At 53.7% G+C, this 22,576-nt stretch overlaps 9 protein-coding genes across 9 annotated transcripts; 4 read left to right on the top strand and 5 right to left on the bottom strand.

Moving 5' to 3' along the window:
• Positions 1-7,491: 7,491 nt before the first annotated feature.
• Positions 7,492-7,875, bottom strand: CCMA1212_006832 (uncharacterized protein; the record flags this gene model as incomplete). Its single annotated transcript, XM_073704028.1, has 1 exon — positions 7,492-7,875. The coding sequence occupies one exon, from the start codon at positions 7,873-7,875 to the stop codon at positions 7,492-7,494; it is 384 nt and encodes a 127-aa protein (XP_073557478.1).
• A 358-nt stretch (positions 7,876-8,233) lies between these two features.
• Positions 8,234-9,813, bottom strand: CCMA1212_006831 (uncharacterized protein; the record flags this gene model as incomplete). The annotated part of the gene is given in 4 exon segments (XM_073704027.1): positions 8,234-8,772; positions 8,901-8,988; positions 9,008-9,605; positions 9,806-9,813. The coding sequence occupies 4 exon segments, from the start codon at positions 9,811-9,813 to the stop codon at positions 8,234-8,236; spliced, it is 1,233 nt and encodes a 410-aa protein (XP_073557479.1).
• A 1,389-nt stretch (positions 9,814-11,202) lies between these two features.
• CCMA1212_006830 (uncharacterized protein) lies at positions 11,203-11,400 on the top strand (the record flags this gene model as incomplete). The annotated part of the gene is made up of 1 exon (XM_073704026.1): positions 11,203-11,400. The coding sequence occupies one exon, from the start codon at positions 11,203-11,205 to the stop codon at positions 11,398-11,400; it is 198 nt and encodes a 65-aa protein (XP_073557639.1).
• Positions 11,401-11,521: 121 nt separating this feature from the next.
• Positions 11,522-12,970, bottom strand: CCMA1212_006829 (uncharacterized protein; the record flags this gene model as incomplete). Its single annotated transcript, XM_073704025.1, has 7 exons — positions 11,522-11,624; positions 11,696-11,924; positions 11,988-12,084; positions 12,488-12,582; positions 12,648-12,713; positions 12,792-12,900; positions 12,959-12,970. 7 exons carry the CDS (start codon positions 12,968-12,970, stop codon positions 11,522-11,524), a joined length of 711 nt encoding a protein of 236 aa, XP_073557468.1.
• A 394-nt stretch (positions 12,971-13,364) lies between these two features.
• Positions 13,365-13,807, top strand: CCMA1212_006828 (uncharacterized protein; the record flags this gene model as incomplete). The annotated part of the gene is made up of 2 exons (XM_073704024.1): positions 13,365-13,441; positions 13,540-13,807. The coding sequence occupies 2 exons, from the start codon at positions 13,365-13,367 to the stop codon at positions 13,805-13,807; spliced, it is 345 nt and encodes a 114-aa protein (XP_073557467.1).
• Positions 13,808-14,893: 1,086 nt separating this feature from the next.
• CCMA1212_006827 (Vacuolar amino acid transporter 6) lies at positions 14,894-16,644 on the bottom strand (the record flags this gene model as incomplete). Its single annotated transcript, XM_073704023.1, has 5 exons — positions 14,894-15,573; positions 15,632-15,791; positions 15,842-16,422; positions 16,486-16,565; positions 16,640-16,644. 5 exons carry the CDS (start codon positions 16,642-16,644, stop codon positions 14,894-14,896), a joined length of 1,506 nt encoding a protein of 501 aa, XP_073557554.1.
• A 99-nt stretch (positions 16,645-16,743) lies between these two features.
• Positions 16,744-17,109, bottom strand: CCMA1212_006826 (uncharacterized protein; the record flags this gene model as incomplete). Its single annotated transcript, XM_073704022.1, has 1 exon — positions 16,744-17,109. The coding sequence occupies one exon, from the start codon at positions 17,107-17,109 to the stop codon at positions 16,744-16,746; it is 366 nt and encodes a 121-aa protein (XP_073557475.1).
• A 961-nt stretch (positions 17,110-18,070) lies between these two features.
• CCMA1212_006825 (uncharacterized protein) lies at positions 18,071-18,783 on the top strand (the record flags this gene model as incomplete). Its single annotated transcript, XM_073704021.1, has 2 exons — positions 18,071-18,296; positions 18,377-18,783. The coding sequence occupies 2 exons, from the start codon at positions 18,071-18,073 to the stop codon at positions 18,781-18,783; spliced, it is 633 nt and encodes a 210-aa protein (XP_073557552.1).
• Positions 18,784-20,454: 1,671 nt separating this feature from the next.
• On the top strand, positions 20,455-22,102 carry CCMA1212_006824 (uncharacterized protein; the record flags this gene model as incomplete). The annotated part of the gene is given in 4 exon segments (XM_073704020.1): positions 20,455-20,642; positions 20,877-20,895; positions 20,913-21,088; positions 21,425-22,102. The coding sequence occupies 4 exon segments, from the start codon at positions 20,514-20,516 to the stop codon at positions 22,100-22,102; spliced, it is 1,002 nt and encodes a 333-aa protein (XP_073557551.1). The 5' UTR covers positions 20,455-20,513.
• Between the last annotated feature and the right edge of the window lie 474 nt (positions 22,103-22,576).

The raw sequence follows: 22,576 nt of genomic DNA, 5'->3' as shown, positions 1-22,576 counted from the left end.
CAATGCAACGTCACGACGTCTTCCGTACGAAACATATAATAATACTCCATCCGGTCGTTCTGCGGGCATGCAGGCACTGGCATTGCTATATATGTATGTGCTTGCATGAACGACCCCCAGACGTTGTATCAAGGCTCACGCCAATTGGTTTCCAACCGAGCCTGTTCCTGCATGGCTTTGCCAGTCAGCTCGCATGTCGTTACCGAATTTGCACGAGGCATCTGCAGGAGGACGCAAAAGCTCTGCTCTCCAATTATTTGTGGAGAAGGTTGGCAGTCGTCATGAGACTGGAACAGATTCCCCGGGTGTGGTTCGTCTGACAGGCACGTACGTGAACACGTCCATGCATGCCCGGGTTGGTGTACGGAGCAACTTGCATGATCGGTAACCAAAGAGCAGTATTGAAAGCCAGCATGAAGCCTTGAGAAGGCATCGAGGACCAACAGCAGGAGAGCACGGGAACTGAGATCACTTACACCGATTCGACACCGTCATTAGATTTGTAGATTCGTGTTTCAGAGCCATTTCGAGCCACGGCCTTATAGGGCGTACTGATGAGATTCCAATGAGACGCAGCCGTGCCGCTGCAGCTGAAGATTCCTACAGAGCGAGGATTTGCCCTGTCTGAGGGTACGGCCGTTTGGGCAAGCTGGATGTCTGGACCTTGGCTGATTTATTCCATGAGGTTGCCCAACTCAGCATTTGTGCTGGCCTCCTGGGCCGGCCAACTCCCGTCGCAGCAGTCAGTCCATCTGCGTGCTTTGAGGTTTTGAAGCATAAAGTACCTGGTTCCTTGCTTGCATCCGTGATGTCGACTCCAACAGAGAGTGTCTTCAACCTGCTAGTGGAACTTCTCGTGCGTCGAGTTGCATAGCTCGAGTTCTTCATGGTGGACAACCTTGGACACCTTGACCTATCATTCCCGGCTGGAAGTCTCCTCGCTTTCGATTGCATGCATCCCGCCACGGCGGCTTCGGAACCCGGCCGCATAAGGTGATATGCCAGCGCACAATAACCCCGCTGTCAAAGACTGTTGGTGACCGGGGTTCGCGGAGTAGCTCGGGTTCGACTCGTTATCTGGGCGGACCGTCATAACGCGACATGCTCGAAGGCAATTCCCACACACAATGGCTCACAGTGCTCAAGCTCTATAGACACAACCCAGATAGACGTCGTGCCTGTAGAGACCACAAAGGCGTGTCAGTGCTGGTACGCAAGTCGTCCTTGCCTCTCCCTCGAAAGCTCGCAGTTAGACAGTGTCATTTGCAAGTCAGCTCGGGTCCGGAAAACATCCCTAACACCGATTCAATATGCCGCACAAATCCGCTCTCCGCCCTTGTGCCTGGCCTCCCTCCCGGCCAACCTGCAGCTGCATCGGCGGTATCTCCAAACGAAGAAGTTAAGAGACAAAATCGAGCGTCGGCCTTTGCCCTTGTTAAACCATGATGGGATGCTTCTCACAAGAAATGAGAAAATGACAAGAGACCCATGCATGTCCAACGGGGCATGTCACGTAAGTTGCATTCTACAGTTACGAGGTGATTACAATTGGGTTAGCATAAACCTGGGCTTGCTGTAATAGAACAACCTTGAATTCGAAGGAGGAGGACTATATCGAATCACGCATATGCCACAAGATGGAGCTTTCTCACAGCTGATAATACAGTTTGTGACGATATTTCTGAGCTTGATTTTCTCGACTCGATCGTGTCCCATTATGCGGGATTTGTACTAAACTAACCTCGTCTAAATCCTTGTCACTGCAGCAAAGCACCACACACTGAAGCATCATATGCAGCTAGCTGGTGATTGCTCGCTTGTCAGTTTGATCTGCAGGATTAGTCTCCAGAGGCTGTTTGAAACGGATGGAGGAGCTCTGCGGCCGACCCGTCGCCCCGTTACCGGGTCCGTCCCCCCTGAACGGCCCGTTTGGGCGGCTTCCCTAGCCCTTCTGCAAGTACGGAGATGCCCGTACCTAGTAAATGCCTTGTATACCCTGGAAAACCTTGGGAAACGTTGAAAGACGAGTCTATGTGTAGAAAGCACTGATATATTTGCTACGCATCAGTAAACGTCTCTGTACGAGCTCGGGAAAGGGGGATAAATCAGCAAGTGTTAGGTCGAGTTTTCGGGCTCCCGAATTGAGCACAATGCCTCTGCTAGAACAAGTATATTACAGGTCAGGTCCAGTATGTCTATAACTTCGCTACGTGGTGGCGCAACAGGACGAGAGAAAGTTGAGCACGGCCCATCAGTTAGGGCTATCCCCATCCCGCGGACTCACATACCAATGCTCGGAGCCCGTATCATGCGGTCGGCGGATAAATGTGCTCATACCTCTCATACACATCGCATTTAAGAGCCACTATCCGCGGGCTGTTCCACATCAAGGCTACGACTTGCGCCTGGACTAAACACAACTGCAGATACTTTTGTGGCAGAGTCCTCCCTGTGATCGTGTCGCAATGGAGCAACCACCGGCGTGCGCACTACCATGCGCGTGTCATATAACTAACATAGCCTGCATCTGCACCTCACTTATCCGGCGTCGACTGCACACGAGCGGACCGGCATACTTGTAAGAACCGCTCCAGTGGAAGCCCGAGCACGGTGTAACGGTAACCTTCCACTCTTCCGGGGGTAACCATCGTCCCACATGGGATACTCATCGAGATCTTGACGCGGCACAATAGCACGGCATTCTTGAGTAATTAAAGTGCCACTTTTTGGAACGAGGATGATTATTACGAGTGACGCATAGAATGGTGTAAGCGGTGCCCTAGTCTCACTAAATCAACAATACTATACATAGGTAGACCAACTGTATGCTCTCTCCGCAAGTAGAGACGGCCCACTCGAGAAGGACCCCCGATCAAAAACAGCCGAGCCGTCGCATGAGCATCGTGCCCAAATCTCTCCATGGTTCAAAGACGCCGTGAGGCTCTTCAAGGGCGTCCAAGTACGTGTTAGTCACTCACCGGGAGGCATGGCGTCAGCAAGCGCATTCTCAAGTAGGCAAGACGGCACATCCTCCTGCATCCCTTAGCCTCAACTTCCTGGACATGCCGCGCTCGAGGTCCTGTGCCAGTTCGAAACATGGGGCGGGGAAACAAGAGGACTCGGCAGAAGAGCAGGCATGGCACGGATTCCACGGAATATTGCTTCTAGAAATCTTCTTCTTCTACGCGGCTGCGATTACTCAATCTCTAATCAGGAAGTTGTAGCATCAGAGCTTGGCAATCGGTAACTCCAGCCTTTGTGGATTATGCCTCATCTTGCCTCTTCCTATTGCCGCGAAACACCCGACATTGCTTCAGAAATGCCGAAAGCGTTTGTGATACAAATTGGGGCTGCGGGCATCCACAAGTCTCCAAACTTGGAGTGCCCCTCCCCCGGTCTTCTATCAGTATCACACACCGATTTTTTCTTGACACTACACTTCATCAACACGTCCTTGGCGTTGTGCTAGCTACCTAGCTACCTTACTCTTAAAAGCCAATGCGTAGATGCGCAAACTAATGCAGCTACGTACTGCACACGCGGAGTCAATGCCAAAGGCGTCAAGCTAAAGTGAGCGTATGGGAAGGGCTAACGAGCCTGTACATCGGTCATTGTCATCAGGTAGTTGCAAGAGTGACTGGTTCCGATACTCATTGGCCTATGAGTTCTTACCTCGCCAATGCTGTGCAAGTTAGTACTGCCCAAGTCCGGAAGCTTGTAATGGTTTACTTGACTCTCGCCTTTCTCTGAGCGAGATAGACGACGAACGGACTACATCGAACATGAATAGACTATAGCAAGAAGTGGACCATGCCGATAGATAGAACCCAGTCCTGTCCAATGCCTCATAGATCAAGCCTCCGAAGAGTTACAGTCAAACAAGCTATAGTCGCCAGATGCAGCAATAGCAGATAAGGTGTTGATATGACAACCTTTGCAGTTGAATGACAGGAACATTGACTTCCTGTACTCAGCAGTCGCAATGCCTAATGTGTTGGAACTGGGTGAGGTCGTACATAAAAAAAAAACTCGCTGATAGGCCATGTGTGATTCGCGTCTACCCGTAGACCAATGGACAAATGAACGTACCGCCTCGACAATCCAAGCAGTATAATGTGAAAAACAACGACCACTCGACGAGAAGGTTGCGACTTCGAGCCGCATTACAAAATATTGACGCTCACAGGTCAAGGATTTACATGGAGTCATAACCATAGTAGGTAGGTAGAGCAACTGGTCGTTCGTCTAGCAGCATGCGCCACATAGTCCATCCAAAGTCTAAATGATCACTTCTATACTTGTGTCAGTCTATCGTTTAAGCTCATCTTAGCCAAACAGCCATTGAGAATTACTATATTTCTTTCGCAACTGCCTATATTTTTTTTTTCGCCACTTTTGATTCCGGGCCAGAGACCGGTGAGACTTGCCCACGGATTCTTTCACACTTTTCCACCTACTCACACGCAGGTAACAACAATCCCATGATAAACCCGATCAAGTCAAGCCAAGTATTGGGGGCCATCTGGCGGGCAAAAGGAAGGAATACAAGCCGAGCCGGGCAGATAACCCTATGCTTCGCAGAGTTTCAGCCAGCCGCTTGTTGATCTGGCTTATACAATGGGTTGCATGTGCTTCGTATATGCCATGGAAAAGCTAGTCTTTTTATACCTTATTCACTAGAAAGAGAAGTATATAACCAGTCTAGATATATATCGCGACAGCAGTGGGAAGTAGAAACCCTTTTTCAATTCTAGATCAGTGGCAATGGTAGCAGTAGAAATGATGCAGATTGGGTTTACCGGGCTGCTGGATAGCCAGGTTGGGGTGCTGGCCAGCCAATCCCCTTAGGAAGTACTGTACGAATTCGCAATTCATAGAACCAGTTGAGAAGACGAAGTTGGCAATGAAGTCTCCTGTAAATCCAACCAAATCTTCAGAACATAAATCCCATCATCATGTCGGTGGTGCATAACAAGCTCTCCCACACCCTGCCCCATCGTTCTTCCAATGTTGCTGCCCTGAAGTCCACATGCAATATGTAAGAGATGCTTCCAACCTGCTCCTTTTGATGCGCTTGCCCACACCGACGAAGAGCAATCCACAAGCAAGCCAGAATTGCGCTCAGAATAACATCATCGTAAGACCATCGTGGACTCAAGACGCTTATAATGACAGTTGGCCAGTCTGACGATAGAAACCCGAATATCGGAAAACACTCAGCGAACTCTCAAAAAAATACACAGCGGCAGGACCATATTTATGAACCGCATCACTTCTCCTTGAATCCTCGTCATATCCCTCGAAAGCCCTTCAAGTCCTATAAGGAACTGTTCACCATCTCATCATCATCATCACTGTCCTCATTCCTCCCGCAAAGCCAACTTCCGCCTCCCCATAACCACACAACACAGCTAGATAAATCCCCACGAAAATGTACATACACAGAAAACCGGAAGCAAATCCAAAACAACCATCAACTGAGATCCCCAAAAGAAAACAAACGGCAGCGTAAACAATATGCTGTACACCCACCAACCTCATCCCATCTCCAGCGGGGCCGTCCCCCGAACCCGGACGGAGCACGGCAAAAAAGGGGGTATCCACTTCCCTCCGCTCTGCGTCCGCCTTCGCCCGTCCAGCAGGGCATTTCGGATCAGCAGCAGGATACGGCCAATACCCATCACTCTGCTAAGCAGCAGTAGAATCAAGCGAGCTTAGTTTTGCTTTGGTTCTGTCCTTCCGTGGGAAGATTTGTGCTTCGTCGGGTGAACTGAACAGTCTTTAACTGACTTATCATGGCACAAGTCTTGTTCTCTTCACCCGGCTTCATATATGTATCACGCGTAAAGTGTAACACGCATGGCGGCTACTTGACCAAGTCCTAGGCCAGAGTCTCCTCGGACTTGTCCACAGTCTCCCGCAGGAAAACGTCCCAGCTCCTCGTGATACACTCAACGGTTCGTTAAGCCCACCCTCCCGGCCATCTTTCCGAGAATCCTGGGAGATAACCGCCCGAACACACATCTCTCTCTCCAAATCAAAGCCTAGACATCCCAACAACACCCCAAACCCGCCAATATCCATCCAAGAGTTCATATTCCCGAAAACACATCTACCCCATCCAGTATGCAACCCACAATGCCAAAGTCTTTCTCCCGCCTCCCACAGCGAAACCAAACAACATCTCCGCAAATCGTCCATGAAGATCATCCATCCTACAGTATCACACCACAGACTTCGCACAACATCCACTCATGTGAGAAAATTCAAAATTGGAAAAAGAGGGTATCAGAGTTCAGGAGGAGTGGCACACACGTCACATGAGTGCGGCCCTCATGCGCACTCCTTACGAACCTTCGCTTCCACCCAACCGCGGCAATAGGACAATCATCTCGGCATGCTCTAGCCCCATCATCGCACACTTTCAGAACCATCCTCGCAAATCATCATCCCCCAACCCTCCATCAACCCGTAAACGTCCAACCACCCCAGTTCGCCAACCAGATCAAGCACCCCTCATACCAAACAAAGGCGTTCGGACACCCATAACATATCCGAGCATCCCACAACACGCAATGGTCCCCTCCATCACTTCCTTCCTCATCTTGAATCCTCCCACGCTCACCCTCTACCCAAACAAAGCCAGTATTAGGAAGTTGCCATTACAAAAGCAATCCACCTCATGCGAACTGAGCGGGCGTACAGTAAGGAAGAGGGGAAGAGGGCTCGGAATGTGCTGCCCCCTTACTCCCTGTAAGCCAACGGCTGTTGGGCAGAACTGCTTCCCTAGCGCGCCATCCTGTTCCGATTCGCACTCACAAGTCGGGGCTTCTCCTCTCTTCATACCCACAGCACCAGATAGTGGCCGAGAGGTTGCATCCCAGGCGAGTGGATTCACCGCCACGGCACAATGGCAGTGCTTTCTCTGCGAGGGGCGTACACATCGACGTTGAGTACCATCGTCCCTGAAGATAGTGTAGCCGTTTGCAGCAACAAAGACGCCTCGCTTCATCTCCAACTCGCAAGATATACCTATTCGGGCTCGTCCTTGAGACGCTCGAGGGTGTCTTCCTGCAAGCCCGCCACAGCAGACTCGATTTCAAGCTCGAGACTGCATCGTCTGTCAACATCCCGCGCCCTAGGAGAGCATTAGCAACCTCCTAGATAGAAGCGTCCAGAAGAAGCGTCCTCTCAAGGTCGTACTTGGGCATCAATGGCCACTGTGTCCGTAGGCAGCAGACGGATTGTCATGCCGAAAGGTCCCTGCAGCGTTAGCAAGCCCCTGACTCCGACTCATCCACACAGTCATTTGCCAATCCCACTGGAGGCCGCGTCAACGAGGGCATTGACACATCGGCTATGCTGCAGCACTTGATGCAACCGTATATGACGTGCCGGTAGGATCCAAACCCCGGAGATGAGGTCCGGTCGTAGAAGCGTAAAGCGAGCGAGCCTGCCTATCAACAGCTAAGGGCACGTCTTCTCAAAGGGTCAGTGGGGCATAGACGACACCAAAGCCAGAACGTGATACACATGCCGAGTTAACGCGATGGAAAAGAGGCCAGATATGACATGAAAATACGATTTCCACGATAAGAGAGGATGAAGTTCTCCATTAGGTCGTCCGCCCGGGTTCGCTTGCCACTCCGGCTTTGATAATCCCTGAACCCGGATTAGTCTGGCCGTCATGGCAAAGTCCAGAAGAACGCATTTAGCCAAAGAAAATGGACCTGAAAGGCGAGGCTTTCCGCTTGTCCATGTCCACAAGGAATCGGGAGCCGTTGCTCGAGGCGTCGTCTTTTGGCGGCAAAGATGGCATGGAAGTAGAACCGTCGGTATCGAAGGTAGAAGCCCAACCTGTCCGTCTTCAGCCATTTCCCACCCAATGTGAACAACACTGTTACTGTGTCCATGGAGTTCTAGAATGTGGCCAGGATGAAGCCATGATACCTCGTGGCAACGAACTCTCAGCCACGTATAAGCCTCGAGAGCAGACTCAAGCGACCCACCTCAAGGCCGTTTCACTGAAGCCAGGTCACATACAGACCGTTAGGACTTCCTGGCAAAAACCTTATTCGAACGGCTCCAACGACCTCGGTCCGCAGCTGATAGTAATCTCACTTTCCACTTGCCAGGCTTCGCGCTTCGCATCCATCCATCCGGTCCGGTCGTGATGAAGCCGTCCCAGACTCGATCTTAGGTAATCACCGTCGACTCCTGGCGTTGAAAATCGTCAAGCAGCCGGCGAAAAAGTTTTTCCCCATTGCCTATGAGCCTGGCAGGCAAGGAGCAATTCCTCCGGGCGCCCAGAATCCGTCCCAAGACGCGCGCATTGACGAGGAAAACCGAAAGCCGGACGCGCCCCCGGTTCACCGCCAGCCGGCAAAGTCTCCGCCCTCCAATGGGGGAAGAGGGTAAAATTCTGCCAGCCGCGCAAACGGGTATCGACCGAAGGGCTGACTAAGGTAAGGCGGGAAGCTCGACGATGCTCCTCTTCCCCTGGGGGGCGTTTGCTGGCGGACGGTGAGAAGGCTGTCAAGCTGTTATCGCAAGCATGTGGTCGAAAAGCCACACAAGCTTCAAGGGAGGAGCCGCACATGTGGCGACTGTTTAGATTTTTCTGATAGCGCCCACGGTGGCAAGGGGACGCCACTGTCGATCGCCGCGCAAAGGCTTGTTGACGGCCATCGAGGGAGCCTGCGACGGCATCGCGTTGGGCGGACGGAGGCCTGTGAGGACATCGGGACAGCATGTGTTGTATTATGCACTTGTCTGTACAGTACATAGAGTTTCATGTTCAGGAGATCGTGATCTGCAAGAAATCAAGCACGAGAATGGACTGAGGATGTGCGGATCATGCGATCACAATCCCGTGAATTCCCCCCTGCGACAAGGCTCACCGAGAGCATGCAGCGGCAGTTTCGCGAGACACCACAAGGAAAGGGCCGAGATCCTGGGCAGTCTCACCACCTCGCTCACTGATTGGCTCTGAGTGGACCATTCAGACGCAGGGCCGTGACCAAGTCAAGCTTTGTCGGGTTCCCTTGCAAGGGTCTGATGGGATTCGGTGGCTGGCAAAGCACTCAGGCATCGGTATTCGCACAGAAGCCATGGGCAATTTGAAACTGAGGTTGAAGCTGCATTGCAACCTGTCCCGAAGGACTGGAACAATGGGCACCATTATTAATGCTCCGTTGCACGGCAATGGAAAGTGGTAGCCAGTTCGAGACTCCGCTTGGCTGGAAGTCGGGAAGTCCCTGGATGGATCTAGCATCGAGTAGATCACTATGGAAGATGGGCTTCCGGGCTCGGCGCCACCTGTGGCTGACATGAGTCCTGGTCCACGTCCCGAAGCGTATGCCCATCCAGGTATTGATGAGCTGCTGGATGATGTGCAGCTCGTCTGTGTCTCCTCGTTGGCGTCATCGCGCTGGTGAGAGCGGCATTGGATCGACTTCAACAACACAGCCCTTTGATGCCGCTGCCGCTCTCGGAAATACCTGTGATGATCAGTCTGTCTGGCACATTCGGGGGCACTGATTAGGATCCTCCCTGTGCTCATATGTTGCTGATGCCTGTGTCTCAATGCCCCCTCGCCGCTGTGGCTGAAGCATGTGAACCAGTCACCACACCCTGCCAAGCCATGCTGTAACTGATCATCACGTCAGTAGTCCAATGGAACCTGGCCTGTCGGAAGAGGAAGCCAAATACTATGCGAGCCATGCCTGGTATATATTTTTCATGGAAGTGATATCGTCAGTCGCCACTCGACATACGTACACGCACGACGGTGATATGTCCTCACTCTCCCATTGAGGCCGTCGGTCAGATCTGCTAGCGGCTGCAGGAGACGACCGCCCCATGATAGGCCATGGCCGGCCAGTGCCCTGGCTACCGTTTGCCCTTGCTACCGTTTGAGAACCGGATAACGAGCCGTAGCAGTTTCTCAAACGGACTTCAAATACACCGGGTGGGGGCACACGTCCGCGGTATATCTCCACACAACGCCACCCCATGGCGCCTTCAGTTCCATAGCTTGGGCCGTGTGGGGTGCTTCACCCTGGCCAGGGAAGAAAGCTTGGTATCTAGCTCCCAAGCGCCATGGTTCCGTCGACAGCCACACGAGGCTTTCCAAGGCAGGCACCGAAGCACGTCCCGGATCCAACCAAGACGCGGCCGTCGACCTGCCTGGGCCATCCAGGATCTCCCAACCAGGCTCGTCCAGAGACATGTGCCGATGCTAGCTGCGGAGAGCAGCCGTGGGTGTCATGGCAGATTGCCAATGGCATCAACAGGAGGCAGGGCCGACGTCCAGACCGGCATGGCATGGCCGGTGCTTGCGCCTGCCAGGGCCCTTGGCGAATTTTCAGCCACGGGGGCCTTCCACAGTCGAACGGCCCAGCCTCGAGCCCAGACCCCGGGGCCTCCGTCTGCAGCAGGCGTCAGTACCGTAAGGAGCAACAAAACGGAGATGGACGAAAAGTTCTTGAAGGTAGTAGGTAGTTCTAGAAAAAGCGGACCGTCTTGGGGCTCGCCTCGGTTTTGTAAGCGCGGCCTGGTGCCCCGGCCTATCACAGCGGGCAGGGAGCTTTTGCTCCGGGCTCGTTGCTGTGTCCCATTTGGACGTCGGATCACACATGGCTCAAGCCAGCACAAAGAAATGCGGGTGGTGCACCGCGGATTTATCTGTCAAAATGGTTCTCCCTCGCCGCTGCGACAACCGTGCCTTCTGCCGGCGAATCTTGCACCTTGGACGCCGCGACGGAGGGGACACGGCCACTGCAAGCCCGCCTGTCCACTCCCCCCCAAGTCCGCTGTGGCCTCGTGGCTTGTCTTCGGGACTCCAGCAGCCAGGGCAGTGGCAACGGTTGGTAGCTGTCTCCGTCTCCAATCCGGATGGGTTATCTCCAGTGCAATCCTCCTTGCCTGAAGCCACATCCCGCCAAGATCCTCCCTTAAAACCTTCAGGCCCGGACATCTCCTCGGGAAGCCTGTCCTGCCTTGCTCGTTTGGTTAACTCAGCTTCAACGGCTGTATTGCCGGGAAATCACCCTGCCACTCTCCGTCGGCCACGTTCAGCAGCTGGAACCAAGCTTCGTCTCGCTCATGTTGCCAACACCAGGACCAGGACTTCGCCCTACCCCTGACCATCCTTTGACCTCCGCCTCCCAGAGTGCTCGACGGACAATCTACTCCAGATAAATGTGCACGGCGCATATGGCTGAATGCCCAGTCTGCGGGAAAGAATATCTTCTCTTGGTTGATCTGTGTCCGGATTCCCGGCCGCCTTCCAGCAACTGCCCTCAGGGAGTCACCATCGTCAACGAGGAAATGCGTGAAGGCGGATGTCCGAGTCCCGTCTGTCCCAACAGCCTGAGAGGGGGCTGCCAAGTGATGTAACAACTAAGCACAATTACAATCGAGGAAAGACACCCAAGTCCAGCGGAAACCAAAGGAAATACAGAGAGTCACGACCAGGACGCAAGGCTCGGGAGTTGACTGACCCCCTGGATGAGCTCAATCAGAGTTTCTGCTCCGACGACCCTACCTCAACAACCTGGTCGACGCCCTGGTACGGAGGGACCTCGAAGTTATACTTTTTGGCAATCGATGGAGACACGAACCTGTGACCGCTGGTTAGTCCGCCAGCCCTGAGAGGACCTATTAGCGCATACACCGGCCAAGAGGTACGTACCGTCCGCCAATAAAGTGCCGGCCAGTGAAATGATTGACCAGCGGTTTAGGAGCCGTGAGGCTGACAAGGGCTGTCGGCATGAAAGAGCTTCCTAATCCCGTCTTAGGGGGGCCGTTTTCGATATCCCACGACGACGGCGCATCTACTGAAGTGACGGGGATTTTGGTATCCTGGAGAGATTGGATCACGGCCGGAAATGGTTCCCGAACCTCACCTGAAAAGCTAAATCCTAAAGCGAGCGTCAATCAAAGAAGGCCATCTTTTGTGGCTCAACGAAGCAAAAGGCACCAACCGAATATCGCATCCACTACATGGTCCGTCGATCTCATGGCGGCCGAGAAGTCATCGACAAATGGGATTTCGAGATCTTCGAGTTGCTTCGTCAACCGCTGCGAGCCATGGTCAGTAACTTTGGCTGCTGTGAGGGAAACGGTCTAGGGGGGTAGAAATCCAGAGAATTCAGAGAGAGCAAGGAAACCATGAAGGGGGAGAGTGGGCAACCGACGTAGGGAAACGAGGGGGAGAGAGGAAAAAATCGAAGCAGGGTGGAAAGCAATTGGGCATCGACAATGTACCATCCACGACGCATTGTCGAATGCCAAAGAACCAACACTCTCCATGAACGCTCACGCTCACCCCTTGACGGGTGGGTGACTATACAACACCACTCAAGATACCCAGAAGCACATACTGATGAAAGAAATTTTGTTTGGAAAACATGGCTTGTGCTCGCAAATTCGATGGTCTATGAGCGTGGCTAGTCTGAAGCAGACGTGAGGAAAGCCGACCCACCTGGTAGAGCTCATTCTTGCTTCTCTTGGGGTAAAAAATGGTTGGCTTGTACCCGTAGTAAAACAGATGTCGTGCGGCGACAAGGCCATCCCCGCCTTCCAGATCTCGGTCAGATCTCCTGCACATCGGCAAAAAGGATATAAGGCCCGGGACGACACACCATTATTTCCAGGCCCACACGCCACCAGGATTCTTGGGCCATTGTCCAAGGGCTGGACACGGTAGACTAGTGAGGTGCCTCAGCAATCAATCCGGGGCCAGTCGACTCATCGTGGACCTCTCCCGCCCAGCGACGGCTGCTCACCTGCCTGCGAGACCGCCAGCCCGGCGAGCTCCATGAGCTGGTCGATTGAAAATGCGCCCGTGCTCATGAGCTCCCGGTCCAGCGCGGCCGCGGCCCTTGCGCCGAGGGTCTGCGCAACAAACGGTTAGCGCTAAGCAGCGATTCAACTCCAGAGAGGCATAGCAGACCTTGATAGCCATGGTGAATCTTGGTATAGACGAATGCAGATGGTCTCGTAGAAAGCGAAGCAATGAAATCCCGCGCTCAACGATACAATCTTCGACGGTGAACTAGCTGCTCAAGACCGCTGCTCATGAGACGCTCTCGGGAATTGTCGTGAGGTCGAGCAAAAGCGAGCTTGCCGTTTATGCTACTCCGGGATAACACCAGCGTGATGTCAGCGGTTTTCGGGTCCTGCTCCGCGGCGCTGTGATTGGCGGGGGCGGCGAAACTGCAGCTCCGACTCGAATCCGTTTTTTTTTCGGCCAATCTGCAAAACACCAAACGACGGCCAATCGTCCGGCGCTTTTTGCGGTTACGAGACTTCGCCGCCTCTTGAAGCCCTTTTGCCTTGCATTGCCCCTACCGTTCGCCATGGTCGTCAAGATTCGCCTTGCCCGGTTCGGGCGCCGAAACTCGCCTTTCTACAACATTGTCGTGGCTCATGCTCGGTACGTACACAGCCGTCTTCAATTGCACCACCCCGCCTCGAACAACTACCTACCCGCGCCGTATGAGGTTTTGAAGTTCGACTGACGACTCTGGTCAGCACTGCGCGCAACTCTCGACCCCTCGAAGTCATCGGCACATACGACCCCATCCCCAAGCCCGACCCCTACGACAACTCCGGCAAGCTGCACAAGGACATCAAGCTCGACTCCCAGCGCGCGCGGTACTGGATCGGTGTCGGCGCCCAGCCCACGGACACGGCGTGGCGGCTGCTATCCATGGTGGGCATCTTGCCGAAGCGGAGCTTTGCTCCCAAGGAGAATGAGTCCAAGGGTAGTGTTCTGGCAGGCGATGTGAGGATTCGGTAGGGGGACATCCAAGGCGAGAGGATGTGAAAAGTCGATTGTGGGATGATGTGTATGATATGTGTTTTTGGGCATTTAACGGCGTTGGGTACGGATTGACATGGAGTGCGAATACCACAAGAAGCTTCAAGTTGTTGCACATAATACGAAGCTTATTCGAATCGAAAGCGCCTGGCCTCTGCCTACGAATGTGATGGGGATTTGTCGGGAATCTGCTGGAGAGGTAATGCAGGATCAAAAGTGCGGGCGGATTGCCAAATGCTGAAGCTGTATGGCGTTCAATGAGAATGGCCCAGGCAGAGCCGGAATTGAACCGCCTGGCGTTTGGTCTGCGTACTACCTACCTAGTTAAGGAGTCAATCGTCAAGGGGCAAGATCAAGGGTCCAAAAGCCTGGGTCGACAACGTAGGCAGTCAGAATTCCCTTCATACACTTGCAGCTATCATATCTGACATGCCCCTCTTCAACACGGCTGTTCAACCAGGAAACTGCACTGAAAGCATCAAGGCCAACGGAACGGAAAAGGGAACCTAGTCAATAGTCAATTTGATCAGCAGTCAGCATGGAGATTCGTGCCATTCTAAGCATATCCACTCTCCTGCGTGGTTCATATCAATCCAAGTCTCCAACAAGCCATATAACATTGTGAAATCATGAATCTCAACTCCCCCCAGAATGATAAGTATATAATTCGCTGTACAGCTCCTCGTCAACAGTATACCTCGGGTGTCCAGAAAAAGGAGGGAATACTAAAATGAAGAAAACGATTCAACGCCAATGAGCCCTTGTCTAAACTCCACGCATGTCGACAACTTCTGCAAATGAGATTGTGGCATAAACCAAAAACAAACGTCTCTTTAAAGGACATGATAACCAGCTTCTCTCTCTCTCTCTCTCTCTCTCTCTCTCTCTCTCTCTCTCTCTCTTTCTTTCTTTCTCTCTTTCTCTCTCTCTCTCTCTCTTTCTTTCTTTCTCTCTTTCTCTCTCTCTCTCTCTCTTTCTCTCTTTCTCTCTCTCCCCCTTTCACTGTCTCTCCCACACGGTCTCTGTGCGTGTTACCGCAAAAGAGCAACATCCTTCTGAACACAATTAATGAGAGACGGCGAAAAAGATGTTCATCACCAAGCAGACCACCATCACAATCATTCCGTAAACCGCTAGTGCCAATGCCATTTTTCGTAAAAGGCCGTGCTCAATGTGCTCCAGGTCCCATCGCCACTTTCTGCGCCAGCGCCATGCGTTTCGGCTCTGGTTGCTCGCGACGCTGGTCGTACTGCGAATGCTGTGGCTGCTCTGGGCAAGCATCCCGGTGTCCTCGGTATCAGATGCATCAGAGCCGTCCATGTCGTCGTCTCCCTTGGCCAGACGCTGATGATGGACGCTCTCGGGATCACTGATCTTGTAGTAGAATAGACCGGGAAGAATGAAACTTATGGATGTAGACCCTGTGCTCCCGACGAAGGCGAGAACACGGTCGAGACTGCTAACGGAGAGAGCCGTAATGTAAGCGAGGGCGAGAATAATCGTAGTAATGAGCGCGAATCGAAGATCGGACATCGGCGCAGTGCTGCCGTGGTCACCGCGTTGTGCCGGTGCTGAAGTCAGCAGAGGAGATCCAGCTCGGCCGCCGCTCGTGCTTCCCCTGTTCGGTCGCCAGTTGAAGACGGCATCGAGAGAGGCACGGCAAGGATGGACCTGTAAAGGAATGGAAAACAGCACGAGTATGACTATCGCGGCCTTTCCAATGGTAGACGCAACTCCAGTGGGGTCTGATATATATCGCATTAGTACGAGGTGCTCATCGTGCCGATCACAAGAAGTTCTTACACATGGATACGATGTTTCCAACAATGGAGTTGCCGAAGGTGATGTATCCAGTAATGGCCACCAAGACGTAGATGGACGCTGCAGATCCAATACTAGATCCGACAACTCGCACGACGCTGCCCGGGGTGTTGTCTTTGATCTCGTTGAGAATGGAGAACATCTGAAGGGAGTTAGCGACTTCACGAAAACCGAGGAGAGTAACAAACGCACGTTCTGGTGGCAAGTGTACGCGAAGACGACCACCGGCAAAGCACTGAGAGTCTCGACGGCTCCAGCCCATTGAATGACGCGGATATCGCTTGGATCGGCATGGGGGTCGACGGAGAAGTGATAGATAACTAAGACGATGAGATATCCAATGGACACCAGGGCAACTATGCTGGTATACTTGAGAGAGTCGAGCCTCTTCAAGAAGCTCAGGGGGATGACCAGGAGCATGAAAGCAGTGATCCAAAAATTGCGGTCAACCAGGTAGGGAATCTTATCGGCGTTGCTGTTGAAGCCCAAGGCCACGCCGGGCATAAGGTCGCCAATGATGATCATGTACGAGACGCCGACGCCAAAGCACTTGATGGCGATGGCCGCGTCGAAGATGACGGACGCATTAGGATACGTCAACTGGGACAGGGCGAAGAACGAGGATGATCCGCGGTCGAGGTAGCGCGCGCAGCGGGACTGCAGGTAGAGGCCGAACGCGGAGGTGAAGCCCGACCAGAGGATGAGGAGGACTCCCAGCATGATTCCCATGTGCGACAAGACGGAGGGCATGGCAAGCGTGCCGGCTCCGACGACTATACGGCTTCAGGTTAGCATGTACAATCGCAGATGCGAAATCGAAGGTTGGGATCGCGAACTGGTATTCAGCAGGTTGATGATGCTGCTGATCATCGTAGCCTGCCCGCCATGGCCATCTTTTCCGCCTCGGCGCCGCGATCTATAAGCCAGAAGAGACGAGTCAGTCGGACGTTCAGCATCTCAATGCGCACAGCCCGCGGCCCTCCTGCTCACCTCATGCTGCTGGAGCCCCCCGGAGAGGCGATCCTGTCTGGAATGGTTTGGTAGTTGGTCATAGCCAGTGTCGCGACGGCATAGATCGCGGGAAGTCGCGCTGCTCAACGGCGCCAGATGTACACTCTCCCAGCAGGCGTCTCTCTGTCTCTGAGACGCAGCCGGAAGTTGGTCGTCTGACCAGCGGTCGAAGCCAAACTCCGAGTGTAGCGGACGGAAGCGTTGTCGTGCGACACCGGCAAGGGCCAGTGGTATCGGATATCCGGAGGCGCCGCGATGCGTCGTTTGTCGGAACAGCGAGCGAGCGTCGGCGGGACGAAGAGCGATGGCAAACGAGCGGCGTCCGGCTGCCAGGTGCGGCGAGGCGAGGATGAGGCGAGGTTGACGATGGAGGTGACGGCGGCTGCTGGACTAGAGGCAGATTGGCCCTGACGGGGGCAGAAAGGCGCTGTGCTGGCCAGTGACTGCATTTTACAGCGGGGGCGTGCCCCGGACCCTGGCGGCCGGCCCCCGCAGCCAATCACGATGGCCAAGGTCTGTGGCTCTCAGTTGACCCCAAACCCGATTGCGATTGCGCAACTCCGGCTTCTGTCCGTTGCATCTACTAGCAGGACCGAGACAATGCGTATGCGGCAGCTGTTGGAATTGAGATCATGAAGAATGGGCTTCTGTGGTGTCGTCATTCAATGGCTCGTGTGCTTGTGCTAAAGGTAAACTAAGGTAGGTACCTATCTACCTACTGTCAAAGGCCCACACAAAGACACATGCCGCTGTACTTGGTACATGTAGCTTTTTTGGAGCGGTAGCCGAGAGTTCATTGTTTGTTCTGAAGCCACGATTCGATATTCACCATGGCATGTAACGACTATGCTGATGGGTGTTTTCCAGGCAAATGTCGTATGGCGATCCATAGCCTCTCTGTAAAGGCGGGAGATCGATGTGGCACTTTGAGACGCCGGAATCATGGAGGCACGTTGTGTTCTGATACACCGAGTCTTGGCGATAAGGTACAGAGCCTGTCTCACCAGGTAAGGTATGAACAAATTTCTGATGCCACAACAAACATCCTATTGATATTTCAACTCATTGCGGGAAACGCCTCATCATATGTATCGACAAGCGCTTCGTAATCGTGAATCTGTATGAAGCTTCATGTTGTACTCAAAGACATAAGGCATCAACGGCGCACTTGAAAATCAACGAATCACAGTGCACGGCACTAGCCGCTAACGGACGGGGAGCTTCAATCCGAATAAGCCGACCCGAACAGCTTGTCCGCCAAAGCGTCATAGTGCAACCAACCACATGCCTGACGAATTGCTTCCATATTACCAAACTTCACTCAACCGTGCCACGCAAACCGCAGAGCGAACGCGCCCAACCGTCACCCCCATACTCAGCCTCGCACGGCCTGGGACAATTCAGCTCACAATGTCCGCGGAAATGGACGACCCCCTCGACAAAACCACTCTTGCGACCATCTCCCTCCTTGAATCGCGCCTCCTTCGAATCGAGCATCTCCTCTACGGCACCACCGCCTCTCCCTTCTCCAGCCAGAACCAGCACGAGACCGCGGTCGCCAAGATGGACGCCTTGGAGCGGCGATTCGCCAAAATGACGTCCCAGATTCGCGTCTATGCGGAGCTTCTCAAGATCTGTCAGTGCACCCTCGTCACGCCTAATCACCCATCCTTATATACAAGCGCATCGTCTCTGACCTCTTTTTCGCATATGCAGACAAGTCCAACCCAGACCTCTTCCACGCCCCTCCTCCCTCCCAACCCCCCTCCCAGCTCGACTCAGACGCCGTCCAATCTATCGTCCTCTCCTCCGCGTCCTCCTTCCCCGCCACGCTCTCCGCCCTCACCGCCGTCAAGGACATCCCCATCCCCGACTCCTCCACCAGCGCCAGTCTGATTGCGCTCACCAAGCGCATGAAGGCCATCGAGGCTACGCAGATGGCGCAGACCGCCGAGATTTCCGCTCTCCGAAGTAGAAGCGAGGCGCTTGTGCGATCATGGTACGAGAACGGGGCAGTTGTGGGCTCTCAAGTGTTGGCGCACTCGGAGAGCAGAATCCAGAGAATCGAGCGTGAAGTGAGGAGAAGGGAGCGACTGCTCGAAGAGGAGAAGCACGAAGCATGAGCGGATCCGGCTGCTGCATGACATTACTCCACCATGAGCACCAAAGCTACATCATCTTCAGCGGAACTTGTGGTGGTGTTCAGCTACGACTTTGCTTTCCATCAGCGTGATGGACGCGAAAACTCGCCCGCATTATCATGACCACCGCCCGAAAGCAAGCCAGGCTTCTCATTTGCATGACCAAGTCATCAGAGGGGGGAAAGGGACTATCTTCAAGCAGCCAGGGCAAACGGCTGCCGGCGTCTGCTGAGGAGAGCGTGGAACGACGCCGTGACATGGAGAGCTACGGCTGGCGCTGGTTACAAAGAGAAACGCATAATGAAAGACAGATACCCCATATAGATTAGAGGCCGCCGTGCGTTACGGCTTCAATGAATTTTGAAGCCTAACTCAATCAAGCTCAATCAAGGCGTCGGCCATGACTTACACCTCTACAACCTGGCATGACTTGTTCATAAGAACGCAACCCGCCATGCTGCCGCACTCAAACACGAACAAGCAAACGTGATGCGACAAAGCTATCCAACGCCGATATCTTTCCTATCCAGTAATGCTGCGCGAAGTAGATGTCATGTAGCCCAAATCCAAAAAAATAAAACTTCACGACGCCTCGTCCTCTCTATTCAAATTGAGAGACCCCATGGCACAATCAACGCCTCCCACCATCACCAGTCCCCCCTATAACCCGTCTCCCCCTGCCGACTTACCCAGCCTGAATGACCGCGTGATGCACATATCTCACCCACCAACACCAAAGTCCAAAAAGTTCAAAATCAAGGAAAAGGGTCGTTTCTCTGCCAACAATAAGAACTGTGGCGTCTTACTTCCGACCAAAGCAAGCCAAGGTTCATTTCAACCCAAGGTCAACTTCATTGAACTTTGTTCCAAAAGGACAAAAATCGGATAATTTGACCGTTTGACACGTGCTTGATCACCAGCCAATGAAGACCAGCGGGGCGGTACGTACTCCCGGTTCCCGCTGCTAAAAACCCTGGAACCCTAGAACCTTGAAAAGAGGCCGCCAAACGGGTCTAGTCAGGGGTACGATGGAGAAGGGGGGCCCGTTTCAATCTCGACGATGCGAGTTTGAAGTTGCTTGATGACCACGAATTGCTTTTTATCTAATATATTTATGAAACAGGTGAACAGTTAATGATGTTCTTTTATGGTAGTGATGTCGTTTTTTGATAGCTTTCGAATCCTTCCATCACTTTCTGGAGAAAGCGTCATTCCCTTCAACTATCCCGACAGTGAGGTATCTGGCATCACGGTGCTTGATGATTAAGAGAGAATGGTAACGGGCTAAACTGTACGAGAGTGGTGTGTGCGTTTGATAGTAACATATTGTTTGTGATAACATCACCAATAGTCTGTATCTGACCACCTTGGGGTTAGCATCACACATAAGGTACTTTACTTGTAAGCCTCTGTCATAATGTGCGGCCTTTGTCCAGCTACTTTGAAGCGCTGATAACAACACCCTCGACTGGCTCATAGCGTGCTTGTCTCACATTAGACGCATACAATACTCACGGTCATTCTGTGTCACTGCAACGCTGGCCATGCAGCTGAGAATATCGATATAGCTTCCCCGGCACATGCAACCACAAACCAGCGTCGATGGATCCCGAGTCAGTACGGCTTTCGAACGAAGCACCCAATGACTTGTAGGGATACTACAGCCCAAGCGCCTGTGGATCGGAACACAGGCCGGGCAACACGACAGCCTCATGCGGATCTGGTCCGTAGTGCAGTTGCGTGGCAGTCTTTGGAACCTGCCCAGCTATGACCACCCATTGCCTGCAGCAGCGCCTACTGAGGGGGCAGATGGATGCACGACATTCTCCGCGCATCAACTGGTGAACCGCCCGAGCCAGTCATTCAGCGCCATCAGACAGTCCGCTGGCCAGTAGGATACAGCTCAACGGCTGCGGGGAGTTACCGATGTAGCTTCTACGCATCCAATGGCAGGGTCATCCGTGTTCTGTGCACGGTTCGTCTTCTCACCGCGCGCATTCATTTTCGAAGAAGGCCTTGCTGGCGAAATTCATCAATGTAGCATCTGACTCCGTACAAGTGCAATTGCTGAGCAGTCCAAGGCCTTGGCTAATGGTCATCCATGTCTGCAGACCGGTGTCTGGTGGGGCTACCCAGACGAAGCATGAAACTCGGTGTGGAGGAGCGCACGACTCCCCTGCATTCTGCTGGACCAGGTTGCCAGGGTCGCCAGGGTCGCCCGCAGAGTCGTCAGCCTGTTCCTGTTCGTGCCGAATCTCAAACCATCGCCATGGTCAGCGTCCGATTGGTGAGAGCGGCAGAGCGGGTGAGAAGACAGAGAGCGTGTCAGTAAGCTTGTAATGAGGAGGAGGAGGAGGAGAACTTGGAAACTCTCGGAAGCGCGGGAGAGCATTGACGATGACTATCGGCACGTAGCACGGAGCAAGGTGGCTTTGTCCAACTGCTTTGGTGTGTGTAACCATGGCATGTGCTTCTACATTGGACTGTATCAGTGATACCTCGTCTTCATGGATCGTCAGCATTTAGACGGATGGCAGGGCACATGACGGAGACGACGTGCGCGAACCTCTCCAAGCCCAACCCGCAGCTTCGTTTCCCCGGCCTTTCGCTGATGTGCATGCAGTGCGTGGCGTGGAAGGCGGCGGACCTAAAGTCTGGTGGAGAAGCGAATGACGACAGTCGAACGCGGGTGAGCGATTGTCGCGTTGAAGCAATCGTGGGGTGCATTCCTGCGAAGGGTGACAGCTTCAAGGCGGGAAGACCTTCCACGTGTTGTCATTCCTGTTCCAGGCTGAAGTCCGCGTGTTCGCGTGGCGCGCCATCTGGAGAGTTGATAAAGTCAGATTCCGGAGTATCGCGTGTTATCAAGGGCTTGGACAGAAAAGAGAGGACAGAAGGGGAAGAAGAGGGCGAAATGGTAGTTGATGTGGATGAAGATGGACCGGATGTCATCGACACCGAACCGTGCACAGCGTCCGAGGTCACTGTCTGGTGTTACTCATCAGGCCCTGTAGCTCCCAGGTTTGGCTCGCGCGTGCATGTACCGCCAAGTGCTCCGTACCTGCGCTGGTCGGCACTCGACATCACAGAGCCTCCATGGCTTGTTGAGCCCTTCATTTCGCACAGCCTCGATGCGACACGACCGCATCCTGCAGACCACTGGGACGCTGGCGTGAACCCTGCCGCATCAACTGCCCCTCCAGGCCCTGCACCAACCACCAGTCCAGGCCTCATCCCGGCTGGCGAAGCGTCTACGGGGCTGCCGACTCCTCCCGTATCTTACTTACAGGCACAGTACTAGGTAGCGGATTGCGTTGCTTGCGTTTGTCCCGCGCTGGTGGCAGATACCTGGCCGGTACCTCGCCAGTTGGCTTAGCCTCAGCGCACAGGGCTCCGTACCCGCCACGGCCCAGGCACGAGTGGGTGCTGCCCGGCGCTGTGCAGGCCCAGGCACGGGCGCTCACTGACCGATCCAGGCCAGGCACAGGCCTCTAGGTGGCGCCGCTCCAGTGGTTGCATCAATGCCCGCTTGCGCACTCGCCCTCATCAGGTACTTCGCTTGTACCCCTCTCCTCCAATCCTTCTGCACGCCTCTCTTCTGTCTCTCATGTTCTCTTCTCCTCTCACCCTCACCCTCACCACTCCTCGCTCCTCTCCTCTCCCTGTTTCCTCGCGAAAATACAGTACAAACCGGGGACCAGACAGCAACAGCCTTGCAGCTGGGGACCGCATCGTCGCCGCGTCTGCTCTGCTCTGCTCTGCTCTCCTTTCCTCC

This window comes from Trichoderma ghanense (assembly GCF_004382785.1).
Source record: "Trichoderma ghanense strain CCMA-1212 chromosome Unknown scaffold_8, whole genome shotgun sequence".
NCBI classification, from domain to species: Eukaryota; Fungi; Ascomycota; class Sordariomycetes; order Hypocreales; family Hypocreaceae; genus Trichoderma; species Trichoderma ghanense.
Note: the sequence above shows the minus strand (reverse complement) of the source record. Positions and strands in the feature narration are given on the sequence as shown.